This window comes from Erinaceus europaeus, chromosome 2, assembly GCF_950295315.1.
Source record: "Erinaceus europaeus chromosome 2, mEriEur2.1, whole genome shotgun sequence".
NCBI classification, from domain to species: domain Eukaryota; kingdom Metazoa; phylum Chordata; class Mammalia; order Eulipotyphla; family Erinaceidae; genus Erinaceus; species Erinaceus europaeus.
The window spans coordinates 188,063,061-188,089,426 of NC_080163.1; the positions used below are offsets into that span (position 1 = coordinate 188,063,061).

General features: G+C 45.0%; 2 protein-coding genes across 2 annotated transcripts in view; one reads left to right on the plus strand and one right to left on the minus strand.

Annotated features, from left to right (window-relative positions):
• Positions 1-373: 373 nt before the first annotated feature.
• PSMC4 (proteasome 26S subunit, ATPase 4) lies at positions 374-7,738 on the minus strand. The gene is made up of 11 exons (XM_060185931.1): positions 7,601-7,738; positions 6,353-6,451; positions 6,026-6,212; positions 4,079-4,225; positions 3,880-3,989; positions 3,695-3,788; positions 1,758-1,925; positions 1,597-1,673; positions 1,282-1,450; positions 759-814; positions 374-587 (listed from the first exon to the last, which is right to left on the minus strand). The coding sequence occupies exons 1-11, from the start codon at positions 7,634-7,636 to the stop codon at positions 474-476; spliced, it is 1,257 nt and encodes a 418-aa protein (XP_060041914.1). The 5' UTR covers positions 7,637-7,738; the 3' UTR covers positions 374-473.
• Positions 7,739-9,144: 1,406 nt separating this feature from the next.
• Positions 9,145-26,366, plus strand: part of FCGBP (Fc gamma binding protein) — an 86,532-nt gene continuing 69,310 nt past the window's right edge. Inside the window, exons 1-2 of the mRNA XM_060185930.1 lie at positions 9,145-9,507; positions 19,402-19,511. The gene's annotated coding sequence lies outside the window, so the exon portion shown is untranslated. The remainder of the gene's footprint in view (positions 9,508-19,401; positions 19,512-26,366) is intronic.

A 26,366-nucleotide genomic window follows, 5' to 3' on the forward strand; every position in this document is an offset into this window, starting at 1 on the left:
TCTGCGTTGTTCTCTCAAGCTGGAACCCAGGCCGTGTAGTATCCTCGCTCTATACAAATCTCAGATTCTCCAAAGGAGCTAAACTTGTAAGAAGAAATAAAATATACGCATATTCACTCATATGTGGAGTCTGGAGAATAGACACACATGAATTTGCAAGCAGTCTGCTTCTGAGACTCGTGAAAACTCTGGTGGATATCTTTGGGAGGTGGGCGGGTGGGAAGACAGAACTTTGGTCGATATGGTGTGGAACTATATATACCCTGTAATCCTACAATCTTGTAAACTAATTTTTGTTAAATAAATAAAGAGAAAGAAACAGGTGCCACGCCTCCCCCACACACCAAAAATAAAAAAGAAAGAAGGAAAGAAATTCATTCTTAACATATTTATTGACTAGACCAATCCTGGGCAAAGTGAAGTTTAGGGACAGAGGCTGGGGAGGTGAGAGAAGGTCCCGGCCCTCCTGGAGATCATTTGTAAAACTCATGTTCCTGCTCGTCCTTCTTGATGACTGTCTTGTATGCCTTCTCGAAGTCCTTGGCCAGAACAATGTAGCGATTCTCTCGGACCGCCAACATTCCACTCTGTGGAGGGAAGAAAGAAAGTACTTCCTTCACTCCTCTTCCCAGTGATGAAGAGGGAGAGACAGATAGAACCCCAGACCACGGGGATGCATCAAAGGATGGGAGGATTATAGCAAACAAGAAAGATGTTCACAGCCCCTTGCCTGGATCTACAGAGATGCCATCGCTCACCTCCTGACAGATGGAGTTGATGTCAGCTCCTGAGATCTTGTCTGGCCGGGCTACATCTGCAGCGAGTGGCTTAAGGAAACCATTCGCCCCATGATGAGGTGAGTGCCCGGAGCCTGAAGGCAACTCTTGGGCTGTCTCTGTCACCACCCCTTGGCCCTGCACTTTGGTTTCTCGTCTGCATGACCTACTTCTCACCCCCCAACTTCCTATTTTTTAAAAAATATTTATTCCCTTTTGTTGCCATTGTTGTTTTGTTGTAGTTATCATTATTGTTGTTGTTACTGATGCCATTGTTGTTGGATACGACAGAGAGAAATGGAGAGAGGAGAGGAAGACAGAGAGGGGGAGAGAAAGATAGACACCTGCAGACCTGCTTCACTGCCTGTGAAGCGACTCCCCTGCAGGTGGGAAGCTGGGGGCTCATACCAGGATCCTTGTGCAGGTCCTTGCGCTTTGTGTCACGTGCGCTTAACCCACTGCGCTACCGCCCGACTCCCACCCCCCAACTTCTAGAGTAGGATACAATCTTCCAAGTCAACCTCCTCAGAAAGATTCATCTTGCTGGTGATAGTGGAGAAGATCAATCTCTTCTGGCGGCGGTCGGGGAGTGGGAATTCGATTTTGCGGTCTAGACGTCCTGGCCGCAGCAGGGCCGGATCCAGAGTGTCTGCTCTATTTGTGGCCATGATCACCTGGCAACAGGCTAGCTCAGACCCAGCACCCACGTACAGCCTCTTTCCCATCTTCACACCTGCCCCCCTCAAGTACCAAGTCCCACCCCCCCACACACACCATATTCCCAAACCACACTTCCTTGTGCCCACCCCAAATTCCGGACCTTGACATTGACATTCTGGTCAAATCCATCCATTTGATTCAGCAGCTCCAGCAGGATTCTCTGAACCTCCCTGTCAGCTAGAAAGGGCAACACAGTCAGCCCAGTGCATCCCATGAGTCAAACCTACCCAAGATGCCAGGCCCTGCTTGGGAGTCACTCACCCCCTGTTTGGGCGTCAAATCTCTTGGTGGCGATGGCATCTATCTCATCTATGAAGATGATCGCAGGTGCGTTTTCCTTGGCCAGTCGGAAGACATCCCGGACCATGCGGGGGCCCTCGCCCAGGTATTTCTGCACGAACTCTGAGCCCACGACCCGGATGAATGCAGCTGCGGATAGGGTGACACAGGTTAAATGGGGGTTGGGGGGGAGGGCTCTTGTAGGGCCTATTCTGCTCTCACCAGAAGTGGGAATTCTCTGAGGCTATCCCTTTCTGGGTGCCTTCTCCAAGTAGCCAGAGAGAGATACCAAAGTCCTACTCAGCTCTGGCATATGGTGGTGCCAGTGATTAAATATGGGATTCCTGGAGCCTCAGGTATGCAAGTCTGGTGTGCTGCTGCACTATCTCTCCTTGCAGTCAGGGAGAATAACATTTTTTAGTATGCTGGCTAAGTAAAAATGGATTAGGATTAAGTTAACTTGTCTCACTTCACGTTATTTTTTCTTTTTTTTTTTTTAAATATTTATTTTATTTATTCCCTTTTGTTGCCCTTATTTTATTGTTGTAGTTATTATTGTTGTTGTCGTTATTGGATAGGACAGAGAGAAATGGAGAGAGGAGGGGAAGACAGAGAGGAGGAGAGAAAGATAGACACCTGCAGACCTGCTTCACCGCCTGTGAAGCGACTCCCCTGCAGGTGGGGAGCCGGGGTTCGAACCGGGTTCACGTTATTTCTTAAAACGAGGGTATGTTGGGAGTCGGGCGGTAGCGCAGCGGGTTAAGCACATGTGGCACAAAGCACAAGGACCGGCGTGAGGATCCCGGTTTGAACCCCGGCTCCCCACCTGCAGGGGAGTCGCTTCACAGGCGGTGAAGCAGGTCTGCAGGTGTCTATCTTTCTCTCCCCCTCTCTGTCTTCCCCACCTCTCTCCACTTCTCTGTCCTATCCAACAACGATGACAGCAACAATAACTCCAATAACAACAACAAAAAGGAAATAAATAAATATTTTAAAAAAATGAGGGCACGTAAAAAATTATTGTGTATGTGGCTTTTTTTTTTTTTTTTTTTACCAGAGCACTGCTCAGCTCTGGCTTATGATGGTATGGGGGATTAAACCTGGGACTTCAGCAAGAGAGACACACACTGGGACACACACACATCTTTGCATAACCATTATGCAATCTATCCCCACCCTTGAGTAATATTTCTATCAAATCCAGATAGTCTAAAATCAGCCTGCACATGGAACAGCTAGTCAAAGCTCTTAGATTAGCACTGAGACTATTTATACTCATGTCTTTCCCTTCAGGGCTTCAGCCTTATACCTCTAGAACCTGCCAACACAGCCTGTTCTTCAGCCAGGTAGGCAAGAGCTATTTTCTGAGCACCTACCACAGTTCTACTACATGGCAAATGCACAAAGTTCCTGCCCTTGTGGAGTCTAGACTTCCTCATTCCTGGCCCCTTACAGAGCTACTTCCCCTCTTGGAGAGCCCTGTCTACCTGACACCCTACTTTTGGGGGAAAAGCCAATTAGAGAGGCCCAGGCAGAGGGGACAGACCCAACCCTCCCACTTTTATCTTTTTATTTTTCCTCCAGGGTTATTGCTGGAGCTTGGCGCCTGCACTCCGAATCCATTGCTCCTGGCGGCTATTTTCCCCATTTTTGTTGTTTGATAGGACTGAGAGAAGTTAAGAGAGATGGGGAAGATAGGGGAAGAAAAAGACAGACACCTGCAGGCTCAAACTGGGATCCTTGCTCTGGTCTTTGTGTGGTGGGGTTTGAACCTGGGCTGCATGCAAGGCAAGAAAGAACACATGTCCTACCAGGTGAGCTAGCTGTCTGGCCCGACTGTGTGGTGTCACTTCCTGGGGGAGATGAGAGCAGGGAGCAGAACTGGGAGAACACAGGCAAGGAGGGATTGGGCAGCTCACCTGTCGTGTGATGAGCCACAGCCTTTGCCAACATGGTCTTCCCGCAGCCTGGTGGGCCGTACATGAGGACACCTCGGGGGGGATCGATGCCGATCTGAGAGAGGGAGAGAAAGAAGGATGAGTCCGTGGCAGACCCTGTCCCCAACTGGGGCACCTCCCACTTGTCTGCCACTTCTGGCTCCCACCTGCTTATAGAGCTCGAAGTGTGTGAGTGGGAGCTCCACGGCCTCCCGCACCTCCTGCTTCTGGATGTCCATGCCCCCGATGTCTGCATACATCACATCGGGCTTCTGGTCTGCAGGGAGAGAGTGGAGCTAGGGTTTCCAGCCGTGCTCCCCCAAACCCCTCTGGGTCTTCCTTGGTCCCCCCCCCGGCCCCCCTTACCTGAAGTGAGCATCATGATGCTGCTGTCGGCCTCGGGGGGCAGCACATCCACCAGGGCATTGCTGTGTTTGTGGAGGGCCACCGAGGCGTTGGGCTTGAGCAACTCCCGGTCAATGGTGCTCAGGATGCGCACATAGTAGTTGGAGCCTTTGGGAAGCAAAAAGGGGAGAGTGAGATGAGGTGATGCCCCCCCCTAAGCTCACAGCTACACCCTCCAGGCCAGAGTGTCTCTTGCTCAGACCACAACAGGTCTCTGGTCTTTGAAGCTTCTCCCCTGCAGGTAGGGGCTGGGGGCTTGAAGTTGGGTCTTTTCCCACTGTGTTGTGTGTATTCAACCAGGTATGCCACCACCCGGCCCCTATGTTTTTATAGTACCTTCCCCCAAATTGTGCTGCTCTTCCTGGATCTGTCTTAGGGAGGCCCCCCAGGCCCCATTTACCTGGCAGAACCCTACACCTCATCCTGGGCCTTTCTCTCCTTCCCCCACAACCTGGCAGCCACTATGACCCATCAGTTACCAAGACCTTCCGCTCCTGCCTCCTTTCTCTCTAGATTCCTCCCTGCTTGTTCAGTCTCCAGTCTCACTCCCCCAATGTTCCTTCTTCACCTAAGGTAGCGAGGCACCCATGTTTTTCCAGCAGCAATCTCTCTCTGATCCCCAGGGCTGTTTGTTCAGCAACTTCACAGGCACTGTCCCTATGCTGTTCTAGACTGTCCTCACCCTCTCCAAACTCTTTCACTGCCCATGTTACCATCTCGTGGATTGCCCCGCTATTCCTAAGGCCCACAGATCAAAGACACAGGTGTCACTCTGAATTACCTTTCTCTCCTTACTATTATCTTATCAGCCCACTAGTCAAATACCAGGCCCAGTCACACACACTTTTCTACACCTTTATAAGAACCTGGCCCAGTGCAGAGGAACAAAAGCCAGAAGCAGAAGACAGATAATGTGCATCATAGGATACAGTGTCTGACACCTGTTAATGACAGTCACCAGAGCCCAATCTCTTACCACCCCACTCCTGTTTTCAAAGTGTATGGTTTCTATTTGCTAATCCCCACCCCCCCCCAGTACTGGCCAGCTCTTGCTTATGATGGAGATGGGGATTGAAGCTGGAACTCCTAAGCCTCAGACATAAAAGCCTTTTTACATAAACACAAAACTGTAGGTCCTAGGCCAGCAGTGAAATCAATTTTGAGGACCATAGCCAAAACATAACTTAAAAACAAAATAGACAGGGGCAGGGTGGTAGTGCACCAGGTTTAAGGGCACATGACGCGATGCACAAGGACTGGCTCAAGGATCCCGGTCGAGCCCCTGGCTCCCCACCTGCGGTGAAGCAGGTCTGCAGGTGTCTATCTTCTCTCTCCCGTCTTCCCCTCCTCTCTCAGTTTCTCTGTTCTATTCAACAGCTATAACAACAACAACAACAAGGGTGACAAGGGCAACAAAATGGGAAAAATGGCCTTTAGGAGCAGTGGATTCGTAGTGCAGGCACTGGGCCTCAGTGATAACCCTGGAGAAAAAAAGAAAAAAAAAAACTAAATGGAAACCATAAAATTTAGGATGGGGGTAGATAACATAATGGTTCTGCAGAGACTCTCATCCCTGAGGCTCCAAAGTCCCTGGTTCAATCCCCATCACTACTATATGCCAGAGCTGAGCAGTGCTCTGGTAAAAGGGGGAAAAAAATTTAAATACCTTTTAGCGAAAAATTCTGTGTATACATGTATATATCATATATCTATATACAAAGTTACATTCACACATCATCTGTATGTATAGACAAAGAAAATGCAAAATAGATTTTCACTTTTAGGCCAAGGGTCAGAATCCTCAGAAAACATATCTATATTTTCCTGCCTTGTTTGCTGCTGTACTAGCACAGTTCCAGATCCATGGATGGAAACAGTTAATAGCCACTGAATGAGGCTCCCTCAGACCTGTGGTGGAGCCAACGATGGCTGTATTCTGATCCACAGCCTCCAGAAACTGCCCGATGACCAGTGGGATACTCTGGATTCGCTTCACCTCCTCCTGGGCATGGAGGAATTCTTTCTTCAGGTTCTTTTGCTCATCTTTGATGTACTCCTCTTGTACCTCCAGGAACTCTAGCTCTTGTTGCAACTTCTGTGAACAAAGAGGGGAACAGTAAGGGAGTAGCACCAGGCCTTGCTGAGCCAGGAAGTGGTAGAAGGTATGTGTGTGACAGTGGGGTATAGTGTGGGAATCCAGGCGCATACAGGGACCCAGGATGGGGTTGCATGTACCTTGTAGCGGCTGTACAGGTCCTCCAGGTCCTCAGGCTCAGGTCCCAGAAAGGACAGGCCAGTCTGGGGCCGTGACACAGACAGAGCTGGGATCTCATCCTAGGCCAAGGAGGAAAACGTTGGTTGGAAGAAGAGGGGCTTCCTCATGAAAGAATCCAGAGCCTGTTAGTCCCTAGCAGGCTCCCAACATTATTCAGCACCTCCAAATACACTCTAGAAACCTCCCAGACTCTTGATGTTACTTCACTTAGCACCTAACAAGCCTCTTATATTAAGAAGTCTCCTACACAGATCTTTTGTTATGACAGGTACTCCTGACATGTCCCCTATGTCATCCAACCCGCACAAAACGTCACATCAACTCCTTACCAGACCTCAATTCCCTCAATAGGTTTCTTTCTTTCTTTTTAAATATTTATTTATTCCCTTTTGTTGCCCTTTTTTAAATTGTTGTAGTTATTGATATCATCGTTGTTGGATAGGACAGAGAAAAATCAAGAAAGGAGGGGAAGACAGAGAGGGGGAGAGAAAGATAGACACCTGCAGACCTGCTTCACGGCCTGTGAAGTGATTCCCCTGCAGGTGGGCACCGGGGGCTCAAACCCGCATCCTTATGGCGGTCCTTGCGCTTTGCACCACCTGCGCTTAACCCGCTGAGCTACCACCCTACTCCCCCTCCATTGGTTTTTAAAGCCACATGGCTCTTAAGTAGGCTGGTAATGTCACCACAACTTCAAGCAGTTCTCGCATCACCCCCTTTCCCTTCCTAAAGATACTTCAAATCACAGGACCCCAACTCATATTCGGTCCCTGTCACGGAGACCCTCACATCCTGGTTGACGCCAAACATCACTCGGTCAGATCATACATCCCAGCAAGTCCTGAACATCAGCCCACCCCCCAACCCAGCCTCGGACACCATTCGGCCCCCTGGCCGAGACCCATACATCATTCTCACCCCCGATCGCCCCATCTGTACCCGGAGCCTCTCTGCCACAGCTGCCAAAATGCACTCCCAGACATATTTCAAAATCATTCAGCCCCATCCCCAAACGTCAGTCATGCCCGTGTCCCCCAGCCTTCCTGGCTTCTATCTCCACGCAGCCATCCGCCAGGCCTCCGGAGAGCCCAGAGCTGTTCTGCGCGGCCCCCGAAATCATGCAGATCCGAGCTGGGACCCCCGCCATCACTCAGCAACCTCTCATGTCGGCGGCTTAGCCCTCTCCCCGGAGCTTGACCCCATCGGACCTGTGCCTTCTCCACTAGGATGCCTATCTCCTCCATAGTGACCAAGCCAGCTTCTGTGCGGCCCGGCAGGATCTAGTCACCGTTTCCGCTGACGCAGCCGGAAGACCAGTGGAGTCTGGGAAATGTAGTTTAAGAAGGCGCTGAAAGCCGGCTGGATGGGCGGGACTGGGTGGAGTGAAGCATAGACCTCGCGCTGGGCTTCGTCTCGCCCCGCCAGGCAGACGCATGCGCGTATGTATGTGTGTATGGGTGGAGCCAGGAGTGGTGCGCGTGCGTAGTAGAGCGCGCTGGCGCCATCTTGCTCGACAGCGGAGCGCGTGTGTTCGCTCTTCAGTAGGTGGCGCTGCAGTTTCTTTTCTTTTCTTTTCCACCCGAGTGTTTCTCAGAGAAGGAAGAGAGGCAAGTGACGGAATCCTGTGCGCTCTCAGTGGGCGAAGCTGGAGGAGCTTTGGGCCGGGTTCCACAGCCCCTTTTAGGTGTGCACGCGGGCGGATTGTGTCTCGCGCGGCGTGCAGGGCCGGGCTGCGGGCCACCCCCGCTCCTCCGCCTTGGTCTAACCAGTCACTTAGCAGATCACTCGGTTCATTTGCTAGGCCACTGCTCACATTTGGCTTATGGTGGTGCTGGGGGCGGGGGGGGGGGGGTGGTGGAACCTGGAACTTCACAGCCTCAGGCCGCCTGGTGTTTACCAGACCTCGGTTGTCAGGGCCGCAGAGACACCCGGGGACCAGGGGAGAGCTGCGCACCTAATCCAGGCCCCGTGCTCACATTTCCCCCTGCATCCACTCATCAATTTTTTTGGGGGGCTGGGGTGGGTGGGATGGAGGAATCATTCCTAGGGCTTCATTGCTCCCTGCTCCCCCCCCATGATGATGATGATAATAATAATACTATTTATTGGGCGTTAGTGTTTTACAATGCAGTCGTTGTGCATAAGTATAACTTCACTGTGGTCCCCAATGTTTTCTTCCGTCCCTCTCTCCTCCCTCACCCCCAGAATTTCTTGTTTTGATGCTGTATACCATGGCCCATTCACGGTTCACTCTGTTTTCTCTCTCCCTGCCCCGATTTTTTTTTTTAATTTTTAAATTTATTTTCCCTTTTGTTGCCCTTGCTTTTTACTGTTGTTGTTATTGATGTCGTCGTTGTTGGATAGGACAGAGAGAAATGGAGAGAGGAGGGGTGTTGTTAAAATTTCCGGACGGCTCCAGCTGGCCGGGCTAGCTTCACGGTGGTGAACAGAGACGCGGAGACAACAGCTGGGCAGGGCAGCTGTATTTCTTTATTCAGGAACAACGATTCACAAACTAAGACAAACTAATCACCAAACAGAACTCGGCTGTCTCTTTGCGGCGGCACAAGCACTCTCTCTTACTCTGGAACTCAGGAACCCTCTCCCTTACTCTCGAACTCAGAAACTCAGGAACTCTGTCACTCGGGAACCCTCTCTCTGGGTTTCTTCGGGGCGGGGCCCAGCAGGCCCGCGAAATTAACAGGACTCATCCAATTCTCTTGGATGGGGAGGGCTAGAACAAGCCAATGTAAAGCATACGACAGAGGGGAAGACAGGGGGAGAGAAAGATAGACACCTGCAGACCTGCTTCACCGCTTGTGAAGCGACTCCTCTGCAGGTGGGGAGCCGGGGGCTCGAACCAGGATCCTTATCCCCGTCCTTGTGCTTCGCGCCACCTGTGCTTAAGCCGCTACGCTACTGCCCGGCTCCCTTTTTTTTTTTTTTTTTTTTTAAGGTAGAAGACAGGCAGAGAGCGAAGGAAGGACACCACAGCGCTGACGCTTTGTCCAGTGTGCTGGGGGCTGGGCTGCAGGAGGGTCCTGCGGTGTCAACACAGTAGCACTATCCAGATGTGCTTGCTATCTCATCGACCCAAGTCATGAAATCTTCACAGGTAGATGATTCCTTTTTTTGCAGAGAGAAGGAAATGGGCTCAGAGTTTTGAAGCCACTTTCCAGTTAGAAAAACTTCATTGATAAAGTGAAAACTCGTGTACAAATCCTACATGCAGTCTGAGGAATGTGTAACCAAGCACCCTGTTCAGGAGACCAAACTGGCAGTCCTTGTAAATGACAACGTTCCAGACTCCATCCTGCTTTCCACATATACACTTGGCCCAATACTAAAGAAAATTAAAGCCAGAAGTCGACTTGTCATGCAGACCTTGAAGAGAAGATAGGACTTCATGATTTGGTCTCTAAGTTACATAGACAATAGGCTCCAGGGATTTGTTGACCATGACAGGACCCCCTCCAGCTGGACAAATACCTGACAGGAACTTTTATGTGAAAGAGATGGACTCCTCCATTGACTCTATCCTTTATAGCTCTTGATCTCCAGCCTCACTGTAAGGTGTGCTGTACTTTTTTTGGCCTCCATGGTTATTGCTGGGGCTGGGCAGTATGGATTCACTACTCCTGGTGACCATTTTCCATTTTTTTCCATTTTTATTGGATTGGATAGAGAGAAATTGAGAGAGGAAGGAAAGAAAACAGAGAGGAGGAGAGAGTGAAAGACACCGGCAGACCTGCTTCATTGAGTGTGAAGTAAATCCCCTGCAAGTGGGGAGCCAGGGGTTCGAACCAGGATCCTTTCGAGCTCCTTGCTGTTTCATACTATGTGCACTTAACTGGTTGCACCACTGTCTGCCCCCTTGGGCTACATTTTTCTTTTACTTTTTTCCTTCCTCCCTCCCTCCCTTCCTTCCTTCCTTCCTTCCTTCCTCCGGAGAGACATTCCCAACACAGAAGCTTCCCCATGTGGGGGCCAGGCTGGAACCTGGATTGTGTGTACCTTGCAAAGCAGGCACCTTCCCAGGTGAGGTATCTTTCTTGCCCTAATCCTGAATTTCTTCTTCTGTAAAAACAAACAAACAAAAAAACCTTTATTTCCTTATTGAGAGAGATACAGAGAAAAAGACAGAGAGACCAGAGCACTGCTCAATTTTAGCTTATGGTAGTGCTGGAGATTGAATCTCATACCTCAGAGTCTCAGGCATGAAAGTCTTATAGAACTATTATGCTATCTTCCTGGCCCACACTTCTTTTATTTAAATCTTTTTTTCCTCTTCTTTTTTTAAAACTTATTTTATTTTATTATATTTATTTATTTTCCCTTTTTAAAAAATAATTTATTTCTTTATTGGGGAATTAATGTTTTATATTCAACATTAAATACAATAGTTTGTACATGCATAACATTCCCCAGATTCCCATTTAACAATACAACCCCCACTATGTCATTCATCATCTTTCATGGACCTGTATTCTCCCCTCCCACCAACCCACCCTAGAGTCTTTTACTTTGGTGTAATACTCCAATTCCATTTCAAGTTCGACTTGTGTTTTTTTTTTTTTTAAGAAAGGATTAATTAACAAAACCATAGGGTAGGAGGGGTACAACTCCACACAATTCCCACCGCCCAATCTCAATATCCCACCCCCTCCCCCGATAGCTTTCCCATTCTCTATCCCTCTGGGAACATGGACCCAGGGTCATTGAGGGTTGCAGAAGGTAGAAGGTCTGGCTTCTGTAATTGCTTCCCCGCTGAACATGGGCGTTGACTGGTCGGTCCATACTCCCAGTCTGCCTCTCTCTTTCCCTAGTAGGGTGGGGCTCTGGGGAAGCTGAGCTCCAGGACACATTGGTGGTGTCTTCAATCCAGGGAAGTCTGGCCGGCATCCTGATGACACCTGGAACCTGGAGACTGAAAAGAGAGTTAACATACAAAGCCAAACAAATTGTTGAGCAATCATGGACCCAAAGCTTGGAAAAGTGGAGAGGAAGTATTAGGGAGGTACTCACTGCAAACTCTAGTATACTTCTGCTTTCTTACTTTGGTGCCATACTCCAAACTCAGTCAATTTCTGTTTTGCGTTTCTACTTCTTCTTTTTTTTTTTTTTACATGCATAACATTCCCCAGATTCCCATTTAGCAATACAACCCCCACTATTTCATTCATCATTTTTCATGGACCTGTATTCTCCCCACCCAGCCACCCACCCCAGAGTCTTTTACTTTGGTGTAATACTCCAATTCTATTTCAGGTTCGACTTGTGTTTTCTTTTCTAATCTTGTTTTTCAACTTCGGCCTGAGAGTGAGATCATCCCATATTCATCCTTCTGTTTCTGACTTATTTAACTCAACATGATTTTTTCAAGGTCCATCCAAGATCGGCTGAAAACGGTGAAGTTACCATTTTTTACAGCTGAGTAGTATTCCATTGTGTATATAGACCACAACTTGCTCAGCCACTCATCTGTTGTTGGAGACCTGGGTTGCTTCCAGGTTTTGGCTATTACAAATTGTGCTGCCAAGAACATATGTGTACACAGATCTTTTAGGATGGATGTGTTGGGTTCCTTAGGATATATCCCCAGGAGGAGAATTGCAGGGTCATAGGGTAGGTCCATTTCTAGCCTTCTGAGAGTTCTCCAGACTGTTCTCCACAGAGGTGGGACCAATTGACATTTCCACCAGCAGTGCAGGAGGGATCCTTTGACCCCACATCCTCTCCAGCATTTGCTGCTGTGACCTTTTCTGATGTATGACATTCTCACAAGAGTGAAGTGATATCTCATTGTTGTCTTGATTTGCATTTCTCTGACAATCAGAGACTTGGAGCATTTTTTCATGTGTTTCTCGGCCTTTTGGATCTCTTCGGTGGTGAATATTCTGTCCAAGTCCTCCCCCCATTTTTGGATGGGGTTATTTGTTGTCTTGTTGTTGAGTCTGGCAAGCTCTTTATATATGTTGGTTATTAAACTCTTATCTGATGTATGGCATGTAAAGATCTTCTCCCATTCTGTGAGGGGTCTCTTGGTTTGGGTAGTGGTTTCTTTTCTTTTCTTTTTTTTTTTTTATTCCCTTTTGTTGCCCTTGTTTTATTGTTGTAGTTATTATTGTTGTTGTCGTCGTTGTTGGATAGGACAGAGAGAAATGGAGAGAGGAGGGGAAGACAGAGAGGAGGAGAGAAAGATAGACACCTGCAGACCTGCTTCACCGCCTGTGAAGCGACTCCCCTGCAGGTGGGGAGCCGGGGTTCGAACCGAGATCCTTATGCCGGTCCTTGTGCTTTGCGCCACCTGCGCTTAACCCGCTGCGCTACAGCCCGACTCCCTAGGGTAGTGGTTTCTTTTGCTGTGAAGAAGCTTTTTAATTTGATGTAGTCCCATAGGTTTATACTTGCCTTAGTCTTCCTTGTAATTGGATTCGTTTCATTGAAAATGTCTTTAAAATTGATGCGGAAAAAAGTTCTGCCGATATTTTCCTCTACGTATCTGATAGTTTCTGGTCTAACATCCAAGTCCTTGATCCACTTGGAATTTACTTTTGTATTTGGTGAAATACAGTGATTCAGTTTCATTCTTCTGCATGTTTCAACCCATTGTTTCCAACACCATTTGTTGAAGAGACTCTGCTTTCCCCATGTAATAGTCTGGGCCCCTTTGTCAAAGATTAGATGTCCATAGGTGTGGGGCCTCATTTCTGGGCTCTCAATTCTATTCCACTGGTCAGTGTGTCTGTTCATGTTCCAGTACCAAGCAGTTTTGATGACAATGGCCCTATAATACAGTTTGAGATATGGGAGTGTGATGCCTCCGGTTCTGTTCTTTTTTCTCAAGATTGTTTTGGCAATTCTAGGTCTTTTCTGGTTCCAGATAAACATTTGTAGCATTTTTTCTATTCTCCTAAAAAATGTGCTTGGGATCTTGATGGGGATAGCATTAAATTTGTAGATGGCTCTGGGTAATATATTCATTTTGATGATGTTAATTCTTCCAACCCATGAACGTGGAATATCTTTCCACTTCTTTGTGTCTTTTTCAATATCTTTGAGTAGTGACTCATAATTTTCAGTATACAAGTCTTTCACTTCTTTGGTTAGGTTTACTCCTAGATATTTTATTGTTTTTGTTGCTATAGAAAAAGGAACTGATTTCTCTGGGGAAGCTGAGCTCCAGGACATATTGGTGGGGTCTTCAATCCAGGGAAGTCTGGCCGGCATCCTGATGACACCTGGAACCTGGTGAGTGAAAAGAGAGTTAACATACAAAGCCAAACAAATTGTTGAGCAACCTTCTGCAACCCACAATGACCCTGGGTCCATGCTCCCAGAGGGACAGAGAATGGGAAAGCTATTGGGGGAGGGGGAGGGATATGGAGATTGGGCGGTGGGAATTGTGTGGAGTTGTACCCCTACTACCCTATGGTTTTGTTAATTAATCCTTTCTTAAATAAAAAAAAATAAAAATAAAAAAAATTTAAAAAAATTAAAAAAAAGAAAAAAAAAGAAAAAGGAACTGATTTCTGGATTTCAATTTCTTCTAACTTAGTGTTTGCATAGAGGAATGCCACTGACTTTTGAATGTTAATTTTATAGCCTGACACATTACTGTATTGCCTGATGATTTCCAAAAGCTTCTTGCTGGATTCCTTAGGTTTTTCCATGTATACTATCATGTCATCTGCAAATAAGGAGAGTTTAACTTCTTCTCTTCCAATCTGTATCCCTTTAATTCCTTGCTCCTGCCTGATTGCTATGGCAAGAACTTCCAACACTATGTTGAATAGTAATGGTGATAGTGGGCAGCCCTGTCAAGTACCTGATCTGAGGGGAAATGCTTCCAGTTTTTCACCATTGAGTATGATGTTGGCTGTAGGTTTGCTATATATAGACTCCACTATCTTCAGGAATTTTCCATCTATTCCCATTTTTTGTAGTGTTTTGATCATAAAGGGATGTTGTATTTTGTCAAAGGCTTTCTCTGCATCTATTGATATGACCATGTGGTTTTTGGTCTTGCTTTTGTTGATGTGGTGGATCACATTGATTGATTTGCCTGGGATAAACCCCACTTGGTCATGATGAACAATCTTTTTGATATACTGCTGTATCCGGTTGGCTAGAATTTTGTTCAATATTTTCGCATCTATGTTCATCAGAGATATTGGTCTGTAGTTTTCTTTTTTGGTTGTGTCCCTGTCTGCTTTTGGTATCAGGGTGATGTTGGCTTCATAGAAGCTGGCAGGGAGTATTCCAGTGTTTTCAATCTTCTGGAAGACTTTTAAAAGTAGAGGTATTAGTTCTTCTTTGAAAGTTTTGTAGAATTCATTTGTAAAACCATCTGGTCCAGGACTTTTATTTTTGGGAAGATTTTTGATAATGTTTAAATTTCATTAGCTGTGATGGGCCTGTTCATGTTATCCACTTCCTCTTTACTTAGTTTTGGAAGTTGGTAGGTATCTAGGAAATCATTCATTTCTTCCAGGTTCTCTAGCTTGGTGGCATATAGTTGTTCATAGAAGCCTCGCATGATATGTTGAATTTCTGCAATGTCTGTTGTGATATCTCCTCTTTCATTTACTATCCGATTTATTTGGGTCTTCTCCCTTTTTTGTTTTGTGAGTCTGACTAAAGGCTTGTCGATTTTGTTTACTTTTTCGAAGAACCAACATTTACTTTCATTGATCTTTTGTATGGTTTTCCTATTCTCAATGTTATTTATTTCTGCCCTAACTTTAGTGATTTCTGTCCTTCTGGTTGCTTTAGGATTCCTTTGTTGTTCTTCTTCTAGGTCTTTAAGATGTGCAATCAGGCTGTTTATTTGTGCCTTTTCTTGTTTCCTAATGTGTGCTTGTATAGCTATGAACTTCCCTCTTAGGACTCCTTTAGCTGTGTCCCAAATATTTTGATAGTTTGTGTCTTCATTTTCATTGAACTCTCGAAACATTTTGATTTCTTCCTTGATTTCCTCTTTGACCCAGAAGTTGTTAAGAAGTGTACTGTTGAGCTTCCACATTTTGTGACTGTTACTAATCTTTTGTTGATTGTTAAGTGTTAGTTTCATTCCACTGTGGTCTGAGAAGATGCTTGGGATGATTTCAGTGCTCTTGAACTGGCTGATGCTGTCTTTGTGGCCTAACATATGGTCTATCCTTGAGAATGATCCATGTGGATTTGAGTAAAATGTGTATTCCAGTTTCTTGGGATGAATGACTCTAAAAATGTCCAATAGTTCTAGTTTATCTATCTCTTCATTTAGCTCCCTTATGTCTTTACTGATTTTCTTCCTGGATGATCTGTCAAGTTGAGATAGTGGGGTTTTGAAGTCCCCTACTATGATTGTGTTACTGTTAATATATTGCTGTAGCTCTTTCAGTAGAAGTTTGATGTATTTAGATGGCTTCTCATTGGGTGCATAGATATTAATAATTGTTAAGTCCTCTTGATTGACTGATCCTCTGAGCATTAAGTAGTGTCCATTCCTATCTTTTTTAATCTTATCTATTTTCAAGTCTATCATGTCAGATATGAGAATAGCTGTTCCTGCCCTTTTTTGTGTGCCATTGGCTTGTATGATAGTTTTCCATCCTTTCACTTTAAGTCTGTGTTTGTCTTGTTGAGTTAGGTGAGTTTCCTGTAGACAACATATTGTTGGGTTGTGTTTTCTGATCTATCTTCCTACTCTGTGTCTTTTAATAGGTGAATTCAGGCCATTGACATTTATTGATATCAAAGATTGAAGATATTTTAACGCCATTCTTGTAGAGTTTTAGAGTGTTTTGATATATGTCCTATTTGTGGTGGTCTGGTTGTTTATAGGAGACCTTTCAGAACTTCTTTCAGGGCAGGCTTGGTGATGGTTGCTTCCTTCAACTGTTGCTTGTCTGAGAAGGTTTTGATGCTTCCATCTAGTCTGAATGACAGTCTAGCAGGATATAGTATTCTTGGCTGAAAGCCTTTCTCATTGAGCACTCGATAGATATCTTGCCATTCTCTTCTGGCCTGTAGTGTTTGTATGGAGAAGTCTGCTGCTAATCTTATGGGTTTTTCTTTGTAGGTGACTCTTTGTTTTTCTCTTGCAGCCTTGAGGATCCTTTCTTTATCCTTATTCCTTTCCATTCTACGTATGACATATCTTGGTGTCTTTAGGTCTGGGTTAATTTTGTTTGGGACCCTCTGGGCTTCTTGAATCTTTATGTCTTTGGTGTTGTCTAGACTAGAGAAATTTTCAGCTATTATAACCTGGAGAATGGTTTCTTCCTCTCCTTCTCTTTCTTCCTCTGGTAAGCCAATAATGCGTATATTGTTTCTTTTGAAGTCATCCCATAGGACTCTGTTGTTGTTTCCAGCATCTCTTAATCTCTTTTTGAGATCTCTTACTTCTTTTTTAGTTGTCTCTAATTCATCCTCAATCTTGCTAATTCTGTCTTCAGCCTCATAGATTCTATTCTCTCTGCCCTCTACTGCTTTCTGGAGTTCATCTATTTTGTTGCCCTGGTCTAATACTGTTTTAGCTTGTTCAGCTAGTTGCCTTCTTAGCTCAGTGATTTCAGCTTTCAGCTCTCTAATAACCATGAGATTATTAGAATTTTCTTATATATTCTCATTTGTTGTTCCTGTATTTCTGATTACAATTTTTTCAATTTCTTTACTCACTCCCGTTATTATTTCCTTAGCTAACTAATGTTTGGATGTTGAACTCGTTGTTTTGTGCTTCACCCTCTGGAGGACTTTTCACTGGACTCTTGTCCTGGTTCGAGTCTCCAATATTTTTTCTTGTTGTTTTAACCATTTTATATATTAGGTTATGAGTTCCCTTTATCAGTACTTTTCAAATTATTGATCACTATTGCCTGGATTGACTTGTGTCTAAGTAATTTAATTAAAGGGTTTACTGTGGTGGAAGTTAACAGTTTTTTCAATCCCTGAGTTGGAGCTCAGTGGTGTAAAAGCCTCTTTTTTTTCTTCCCTGTAGGCTATGGGAGCCTGAGGCCTTTTAAACTATCAATAGGCTTCTTCGCTTAATCACTGACTCCTGACCAAGAGATAAAGCAGGGTGTGGCAGAGATAATCCAGTGGTTATGCAAAGAGACTTTCACAGCCCCTTAGCTATGCCACCGAGGTATAGGTCTTCTCCTGAGTTTCCCGGTTAGAGCTCTGTCCCCTGGTGTCCCTCCCTGTCGCTGCTCCAGATTCTGAGGGTAGTAGCAATGGAGACTCAGAGTTGCACTTGGTGAGTCTCTGGGGAGTCCTCTCCTCCCTTCAGCTGTCCCCTTGTTGGTGGAGCAGACTGGAGGTGGTGTCTCAACTGATAAACTGCTGAACTGTTAGCAGTCACTTAATCTCTCCTTAGGCCCCTCTCTCCTCTCTGTCACCAGCCACATGTGTTTGTACTCACCGGTGATTTACTGGGTTCCTGTGGTCATTCTAGTCCTGTCTTGTTTCGGTCCGGGTGGTCTCCTTTGGTATTCCTAGTTGATCCGGGAGAGGAGAGGAGAGGTTATTTTCCTTTTTGTTGCCCTTGTTGTTGTAGTTATTATTGTTGTTCTTATTGATGTCATCGTTGTTAGAAAGAACAGGTAGAAATGGAGAAAAGAAGGGAAGACAGAGAGGGAGAGAGAAAGATAGACACCTGCAGACCTGCTTCACTGCCTGTGAAGTGACTCCCCTGCAGGTGGGAACCGGGATCTTTACTCAGGTCCTTGCTCTTTGTGCCATGTGCGCTTAACCCGTTGTGCTACTGCCTGACTCCCTCTTCCTTTTTTCTGATAGCAGTGAGAGAGAGAGAGAGAGAGAAATAGAGATAGTAGTGCTGCTCCACCACTCATGAACCCTCCTTTCTGCTGCTGAAGACCCAGGAATTGAACCTGGGTCTTTTCATATGTGTGCATTTCACTGGGTGAGTACAGAACCTCTCCCCCACCTGCCAAATCTGCGTTCCTTACATCAACTTTTTTTTTTTTTTGCCTCCAGGGTTATTTCTAGGGCTTGATGCCTGCACTACCAATCCACTGCTCCTGGAGGCTGTTTTTTTCCCTTTTGTTGCCCTTGTTGTGGTTATTGTTATTATTATTATTGCTGTCATTGTTGTTAGATAGAACAGAGAGAAATGGAGAGAGGAGGGGAAGACAGAGAGGGGGAGAGAAAGACACCTGCAGACCTGCTTCACTGCTTGTGAAGTGACCCCCCCTGCAGGTGGGGAGCCACTGGCTCTAACTGGGATCCTTATGCTGGTCCTTGTGCTTTGCACCACGTGCACTTAACACACTACACTACTGCCTGACCCTCTACATCAATTATTTTTGAATCTTTGTCGTTATTCCCAAGCTCTGTCAAGCTGTTACCAAATTTTCTCCCCTTGTGATTTCTTGCTGTCTCTATCCGTCAAATAAATAAAGATAAAAATGTTTTAAAAATTTTTAAAAAATTAAAGGGGGAGAGAAAGACACCTGCAAAGCTGCTTTACCACTCATGAAGCGTTCCCCCTGCAGGTGGGGAGCAGGGACTCAAACCCAGCTTTTTGTGCATAGTGATATGTGTATTCAATCAGGTGTGCCACTGCCTGGCCTGCCCCTCTCTCTGTCTCTTCTTTCTTTCTGTTAAAGGGTAAGAGAAAGAAGAGGGAGATAGAGAGAGGGAAAGAGAGGGAGAGACATCTGCAACACTGCTCCACTGCTTGTGAAGACCCCCCCCCCCACCCCCGTAGGCAGGCACTAGGGGATTGAATTCAGACCTCTACACATGATGTGTTCACTATACTGCTTGAGCCACTGCCAAGGAATCTTAAATGCTCTGTGTATCATCTAACTTAATCTCAGACTGAAACATTTACCCCCCCCCCTCAGTGCACTTCTCAACTCTGGCTTCTGGTGATGCAGGGGGTTGAATCTGGGAGTTTGGAGCCTCAGCCATGAGACTTTCTGCATAACTCTGATGCCATCTCCCCTGCCCAAAGCAGAATTTGAAGTGATAATAGTTGTTTTACTTTCTACTTACTTAGGTCCTAAAATCACACAACGAGTGAATTGGAGCGTTGTCACTGAACTCCCAACCCTGAGCTGTTAACCTCATGGCTAATTATTCTTTGGATTTGAAGATGATCTTCAGTAGGTAAGTCAGCCATTCTCAAGTCGGAGGACATGGGGGAGTGTTTCAAGCTAGACCTGCCTTTACCTGTACTCTGCTATTATGACCCTCTCTCCCATTGAGAGAACTACCAATCTGATCATTTATTTGGAATTTTAGTTTAAATTTTAATTATTATTATTATTTTTAACCAGAGCACTGCTCAGCCCTGGTTTATAGTGGTGCCAGGAATTGAACCTGTTACCCCCCCCGCCAAGCTTCAGGCACAAAAGTCTTTTGTATAACCATTTTGCTGCCTCTCCAGCCTTCCACCTGTTCATTTAACAGATAAGCAAACGAGTCAAAAATAGCCCAGCTGACTAAAAACTTATCTCTCCTGATTCAAGTTCAGGGTTTTAATTGTCTCAAATACATTACCTTTAAAAAAAAAAAAAGTGCTCTGAGAACAGTTGTTTTGAGTGAGGGTGTTTCCAGATCTGGATCTTTAGAGCCCTGGGTGAGGCTGAGTACATATAGGAAGGAGTCAGCATACCAGTAAATAAAGACGGGCTGGCCGAGAACCTATTCCTCATTTACAGAGATCGGTCAAAACTCATTGTCAAGCACAGCCACATCAAAGTGTGGGGCCATTGATGCCAAATCACAAGTTTCAAGAGAAGCCAAGGGACTGGGGAGGTGGATTAGTGGTTTGCTTGCATTAGGTCTTGGTTCAGTTCCCAGCATCAGGTAAAAAAAATAGTGAAGCAGTGCTCTCATACACCTGCATTTAACCTTCCCACCTCATTGAAGAAAATAAAATAAAAAAAGAACTTAAAAGTTAAATTTTTAAAAAAAATATCTATTCCTTTTTGTTGCCCTTGTTGTTTTATTGTTGTAGTTATTATTGTTGTTTTTGATGTCATAGTTGGATAGGACAGAGAGAAATGGAGAGGAGGGGAAGACAGAGGGGGAGAGAAAGACAGACCTGCTAGACCTGCTTCACCGCCTGTGAAGCGACTCCCCTGCAGGTGGGGAGCTGGGGGCTCCAACTGGGATCCTTACTTCAGTCCTTGTGCATTGCTCCCACTGTGCTACCCACCCGACTCCCAAAAGTTAAGATTGTCAAGTAAAGTCTTTTTAAATTTTTTTTTTAATGAAGGTATGTTAACTTTTATTATTTATTTATTTATTATTTATTTTATTATTTATTCCCTTTTGTTGTCCTTGTTGTTTTATTGTTGTAGTTATTATTGTTGTTCTTGGATAGGATCGAGAGAAATGGAGAGAAGAGGGGAAGACAGAGAGGGGGAGAGAAAGAGAGACACCTGCAGACCTGATTCACCGCTTGTGAAGCAACTCCCATGTAGGTGGGGAACCGGGGGCTTGAACCGGGATCCTTTCTCCAGTCCTTGAGCTTTGTGCCACGTGCACTTAATTGGCTGCGCTACCGTCCAACTCCCTTTTTTTTTTTTTTTTAAGTATTTTATTTATTCATGAGAAAGATAGGAAGAGAGAAAGAGCCAGACATCACTCTGGTACATGTGCTGCCAGGGATTGAACTCAGGACCTCATGCCTGAGAGTCAGCGCTTTATCCACTGCGCCACCTCCTGGACCACTCAAGTAAAATCTTATATATATATTTTAAATGCAGACACTAAATTCAAACACTTAAGACGAAGCCAAATGAAATCAGCCTGTGGGCTTCTGTTATGTAACATAGAGAGGACTCCTGGTTTAGGTTCAGTCTCTGTCCCCGGTATTGCTATCGAAGACCCAGGAATCAGTCTCACGGTTGACGTGTAGGGAGGAGTCTGTATGATTCAGAAAGCAGCAAGAATATGAAGAAAAAAGAAAAAAAAAGGGTGAGGACTGAACTTAGAGAAAAACAAACATACGTGTCTACAACAATAGCTGCCTTGTCAAATAAGCTGTGAACCATTTATGAACTTTATGCACCATGACTCAAGTTTCCTCTTTTTTAAAATTTATTTTTGAAATTATATTTATTTATTTATTGTATAGAGACAGCCAGAAATTAAGAGGGAAGGGATGGCAGAGAGAGAGACAGAGAGATACCTGCAGCCCTGCTTCACCATTTGCAAAGCTTTTCCATTTGCAGGTGGGGACTGGGGACTCAAACCTGATTCCTTGTGCATTGTAACATGTGCGCTCAGCCAGATGGGCCACCACCTGATCCCTCAGTTTCCTCTTCCTCTCTCTTTCTGTTTTTTTAAAAATATTTTATTTATTTATTTATTTATTTATTATTGGATGGAGACAGAGAGAAACCGAGAGGGGAGGGGGAGACAGAGAGGGAGAAAGAGAAACACTTGCAGCCCTGCTTCACCACTTATGAAACTTTCCCCCTGCAGATGGGGACCAAGGGCTTGAACCTGGGTCTTGCCTCTTGTAATGTGAGCGCTTAACCAGGTGCATCACCACCTGGGCCACTTCTTTCTTTCTTTCTTTCTTTGTTTCTTTCTTTGTTCCTTCCTTCCTTCCTTCCTTCCTTGACACCAACCAGAGCAGTGCCCTGGCATTTGTGGTGCCAGGAACTAAAGTCAGGCCTTGGGCATGAAAGGCTTATGCACTGCTTGCTGAGATACCATCCCAGCTGCCAACTCAGTGTTTTTTTTTTTTTTTTTTTTGAGAGTATAAATTTATTTTTATATTTTACTTTTTAAATTTCTATATTGGGAAATTAGTTTTTTTAAAAAATATTTTATTTATTTACCAATGAGAAACATAGGAGGAAAGAGAAAGAGCCAGACATCACTCCGGCACATGTGCTGCCAGGGATTGGACTCAGGACCTCATGCTCAAGAGTCCAAAGCTTCATCACTGCACCACCTTCCGGACCACTAGGAATTAATGTTTTACAGTTAACAGTAAATACAATAGTTTGTACATGTATAACATTTCTCAGTTTTTCACATAACAATACAACCCCCACTAGGTCCTCTGTTATCCTTTTCCAGGACCTGTACTTTCCCTGCCACTCACCCCAGTCTTTTAATTTTTTTAATTTTAATTGTTTTATTTATTTTTTAATTGGGGAATTCATTTTTTACATTCAACAGTAAGTACAATAGTTTGTACATGCCTAACATTCCCAGTCACCCCAGTCTTTAACTTTGGTGCAATACACCAACTCCAGTTCAGGTTCTACTTGTGTTTTCTCTTCTGATCTTGTTTTTCAACTTCTCCCTGTGAGTGAGATCATCCCATATTCATCCTTCTGTTTCTGACTTGTTTCACTTAACATGATTTTTTCAAGCGCCATCCAAGATGGGCTGAAAACGGTGAAGTCACCATTATTATTTTTAAATCACCATTATTAATAGCTGAGTAATATTCCATTGGGTATGTGGACCACAACTTCCTCAGCCACTCATCTGTTGTTGGGCACCTGGATTGCTTCCAGATTTTGGCTATTACAAATTGTGCTGCTATGAACATAGGTGTACACATATCTTTTTGGATGGGTGTGTTGGATTCCTTAAGATATATCCCCAAAAGAGGAATTGCAGGGTAATAGGGTAGGTCCATTTCTAGTCTTCTGCCAACTCAGTTTTTTAAAAAGTCAGGCAGAGTATTTAATTATATGCAGTGTTCTCACAAAATATATAATACATAAAGTAAAAATAGATAGCAAAGCAATAATGTATTTTAAAACTTTTATTTTAAAATTTTATTTTGGGGGCAGGGGTAGATAGCATAATGGTTATGCAAAGAGTCTCTCATGTCTGGGGCTCCCAAGTCCCAAGTTCAATCCCTTACACCACTATAAGTCAGAGTTGAACAGTGCTCTGTTTAAAAAAAAATCTTAAAATTATACATATATATATATAAAATGTTTATTTATAAAATGTAAACACTGACAAGACTGTAGGATCAGAGGGGTACAATTCTGCACAGTTCCCACCACCAGAGCCCATCCCTTCCCCTGATAGCTTTCCTATTCTTTCTATTTATTTATTTATTCCCTTGTGTTGCCCTTGTTGTTTTATTGTTGTAGTTATTATTGTTGTCGTCATTGTTGGGATAGGACAGAGAGAAATGGAGAGAGGAGGGGAAGATAGAGAGGGGGAGAGAAAGACACCTGCAGACCTACTTCACTGCTTGTGAAGCGACTCCCCTGCAGGTGGGGAGCCAGGGGCTTGAACCAGGATCCTTATGCTGGTCCTTGCACTTTGTGCCACATGCACTTAACCAGCTGCACTACCGCCCGACTCCACTATTCTTTTTTTTTTTTTTTTTGCCTCCAGGGTTATTACTTACAGATCCACTGCTCCTGGAGGCTATTTATTTCTCTCCTTGTCGCCCTTGTTTATCATTGTTGTGGTTATTATTGTTGTTATTGTTGTCATTGTTGTATAGGACAGAGAGATATTGAGAGAGGAGGGGAAAGCAGAGGAGGAGAGAAAGACACCTACAGACCGGCTTCACCACTTGTGAAGCAACCCTCTTAGGGTCCTTGGGCTTTGCGCCATGTGCACTTAACCCGTTGTGCTACTGCCCGACCCCCCATTCTTTTTTTTTAATATCTTATTTTATTTTTGAGAGAGATGCACAGAGAGTGAGAGACACACACACAGAGAAACACCAGAGCACTGCTCAGCTCTGGCTTATGGTGGTGCGGGGGATTGAACTTGGGACTTAGGAGCCTCAGGCATGAGAGTCTGTTAGCATAACCATTATGCTATCTTCCCCCGCCAGCTTTCCTATTCTTTATCCCTCTGGGAGTATGGACCCAGGGTGATTATGGGGTGCAAAAGGTGGAAGGTCTGGCTTCTGTAATTGCTTCCCCGCTGCACATGGGTGTTGGCAGGTCGATCCATACTCCCAGCCTGCCTCTCTTTCCTTAGTGGGGCGGGGCTCTGGGGAAGTGGGGCTCTAGGACATATTGATGGGGTTGTCTGCCCAGGGAAGTCAGGCTGGCATCATGGTAACACCTGGAACCTGGTGGCTGAAAAAGAGTTAAAATACAAAGCAGAACAAATTGTTCACTAATCATGAACCTAAAGGCTGGAATATTGCAGATGAAGATTTGGGGGTCTTTGTTTTGGAAAAAGCTAGTAGGTCTATTTTAGGTATAATCCAGAAGGCCCATGACTTTACTAGTTTTTGCCTAAGTCTGACAGCTAACATGCAGGTGGACCCAAGTTATTGTCTGGGGAGATGATATCATGGCTAGAAAAAGGGCTAGAAAGCTGGATCAGGGAAGAGAGTAGCTCCCAAATATGGGAAAGGTGTATAAACAGTTGACTGTAAACCCCATCGATTTGATCTGGTGCCTATGTAACCTCTGCATCCCTGTAGGTCCGAGCTCACATTCTGTGGTCACGAGTAGGAATGTTCCAGGTTGCACTAAGTTTAGGACCCATTTTCTTCGGGTAGTAGGTAGAGTATGTTGTCCAACCTTCCTTTGGAGAATGGAACATTCCCTACCATTGTTGATCCACATTGAGAACAAGGGCCTATGGGGGCCCACAAAGGGGTCATTTATGTTGTTCCTGATGGAGATGACCAGTGATGTGGAGAGAGGGATCTATTCGTGGTCTAGGCCCTGACTAGAGCCCCAGGTGATGGGGTGGCCTGGTAGTGACTAAAGAGTAATCAGTAAAGTCTGCCAGTCTCTTGCCTTTATTCAGCTTTTGTAGTCCTGACTTTGTCTGACACAGTCAGCCTTGGAGTGATTGAAGGAAGTATAATGAGAAGTAGGTGAGGAGGGTGTCTAGGTCTAAGTAGAAACTATTTCCTTAGGTACTTTATGGTGTCTTTTTAGGTCTTTCTACTTGCTTGTTGCGTTTGACTCACTGCAAACTGTTGTGTACTTTTGCTTTAAGGTATATATTTTGCCCTATTTTATGGATACATGCGTGCATATGCCCTATCTCATGGGACCTGGTATATATATATATATATATATATATATATATATATAATTTTTATATATTTTTTAAAATCACTTAAAAAACTTCCCTCCTTTCTGCCTCTCTGTCTTTCTCTCTTTTCTCCCTTCCTTTCCTGCTCTTTCTTTCTCTCTTCCAGTGCCTGCTTGTGTGTGTGTGTGTGTGTGTTGGGGGGTGACAAGGAGGGTACAAGAAGTTGGTGACTGTGTCTTTCCATCCTCTGCTGGGCTCTGGGTCCTGAGTGAAGTTTGAGGTGCAGTCCGGGGCTCTGAGAAGCACTGGGGGCCTTCACTGGGGCAGGGTGGAGGGAAGGGGGCTGCATAGTTGAGCAGCGCTAGCTTCTTGGGCAGGCTTTTGCTGGCTTTCATTACCACCTGGTGCTCTATCTGCTTCACAGTCCCTACCTCCTGGTCCTTCTTGAGCTTCTGCTCCTGCATGAACCTTCCTTGGTCTCCGGGTCCATTCCCCTTCCCTCCTTCCCTCCCTCTCTCCTTCTTATCCTCCCTTCTTCCTTCCTTTAGCAGAGCACTACTCAGCTCTGGTTTATGGTGGTACCAGAGGTTAAACCTGAGGATTGTGGGTCTCAGGCATGAAAGTTTGTTGTTCCGCCTTCTGCACCCCATATTGACTCTGGGTCCATACTCCCAGAGGATTAAAGCTTGGAAAGCAGTCGGAGGATGGGATGGGATATGGAGTTCTGGTGGTAGGAATTGTGTGGGGTTGTACCCCTCTTATCCTATGGTTTTGTCAGTGTTTTCTTTTTATAAATAAAAAAGAGTTTGTTGTGCTACCAGTGGGGCCCATCTCCTCAGTCCAATTTTGAAACTTGAGTTACAGACTATTTGTAGAGAGATCCCTGCTCTTAGTAATGCATTTGTTTCATCATTTCTTTTCCCTCTCTATATGCATTTACATGTGTGTCTTTCTCTGTGTGTATACACGTATATTGCATGTACAGACATGCCACTATTGGGATTTTTATTT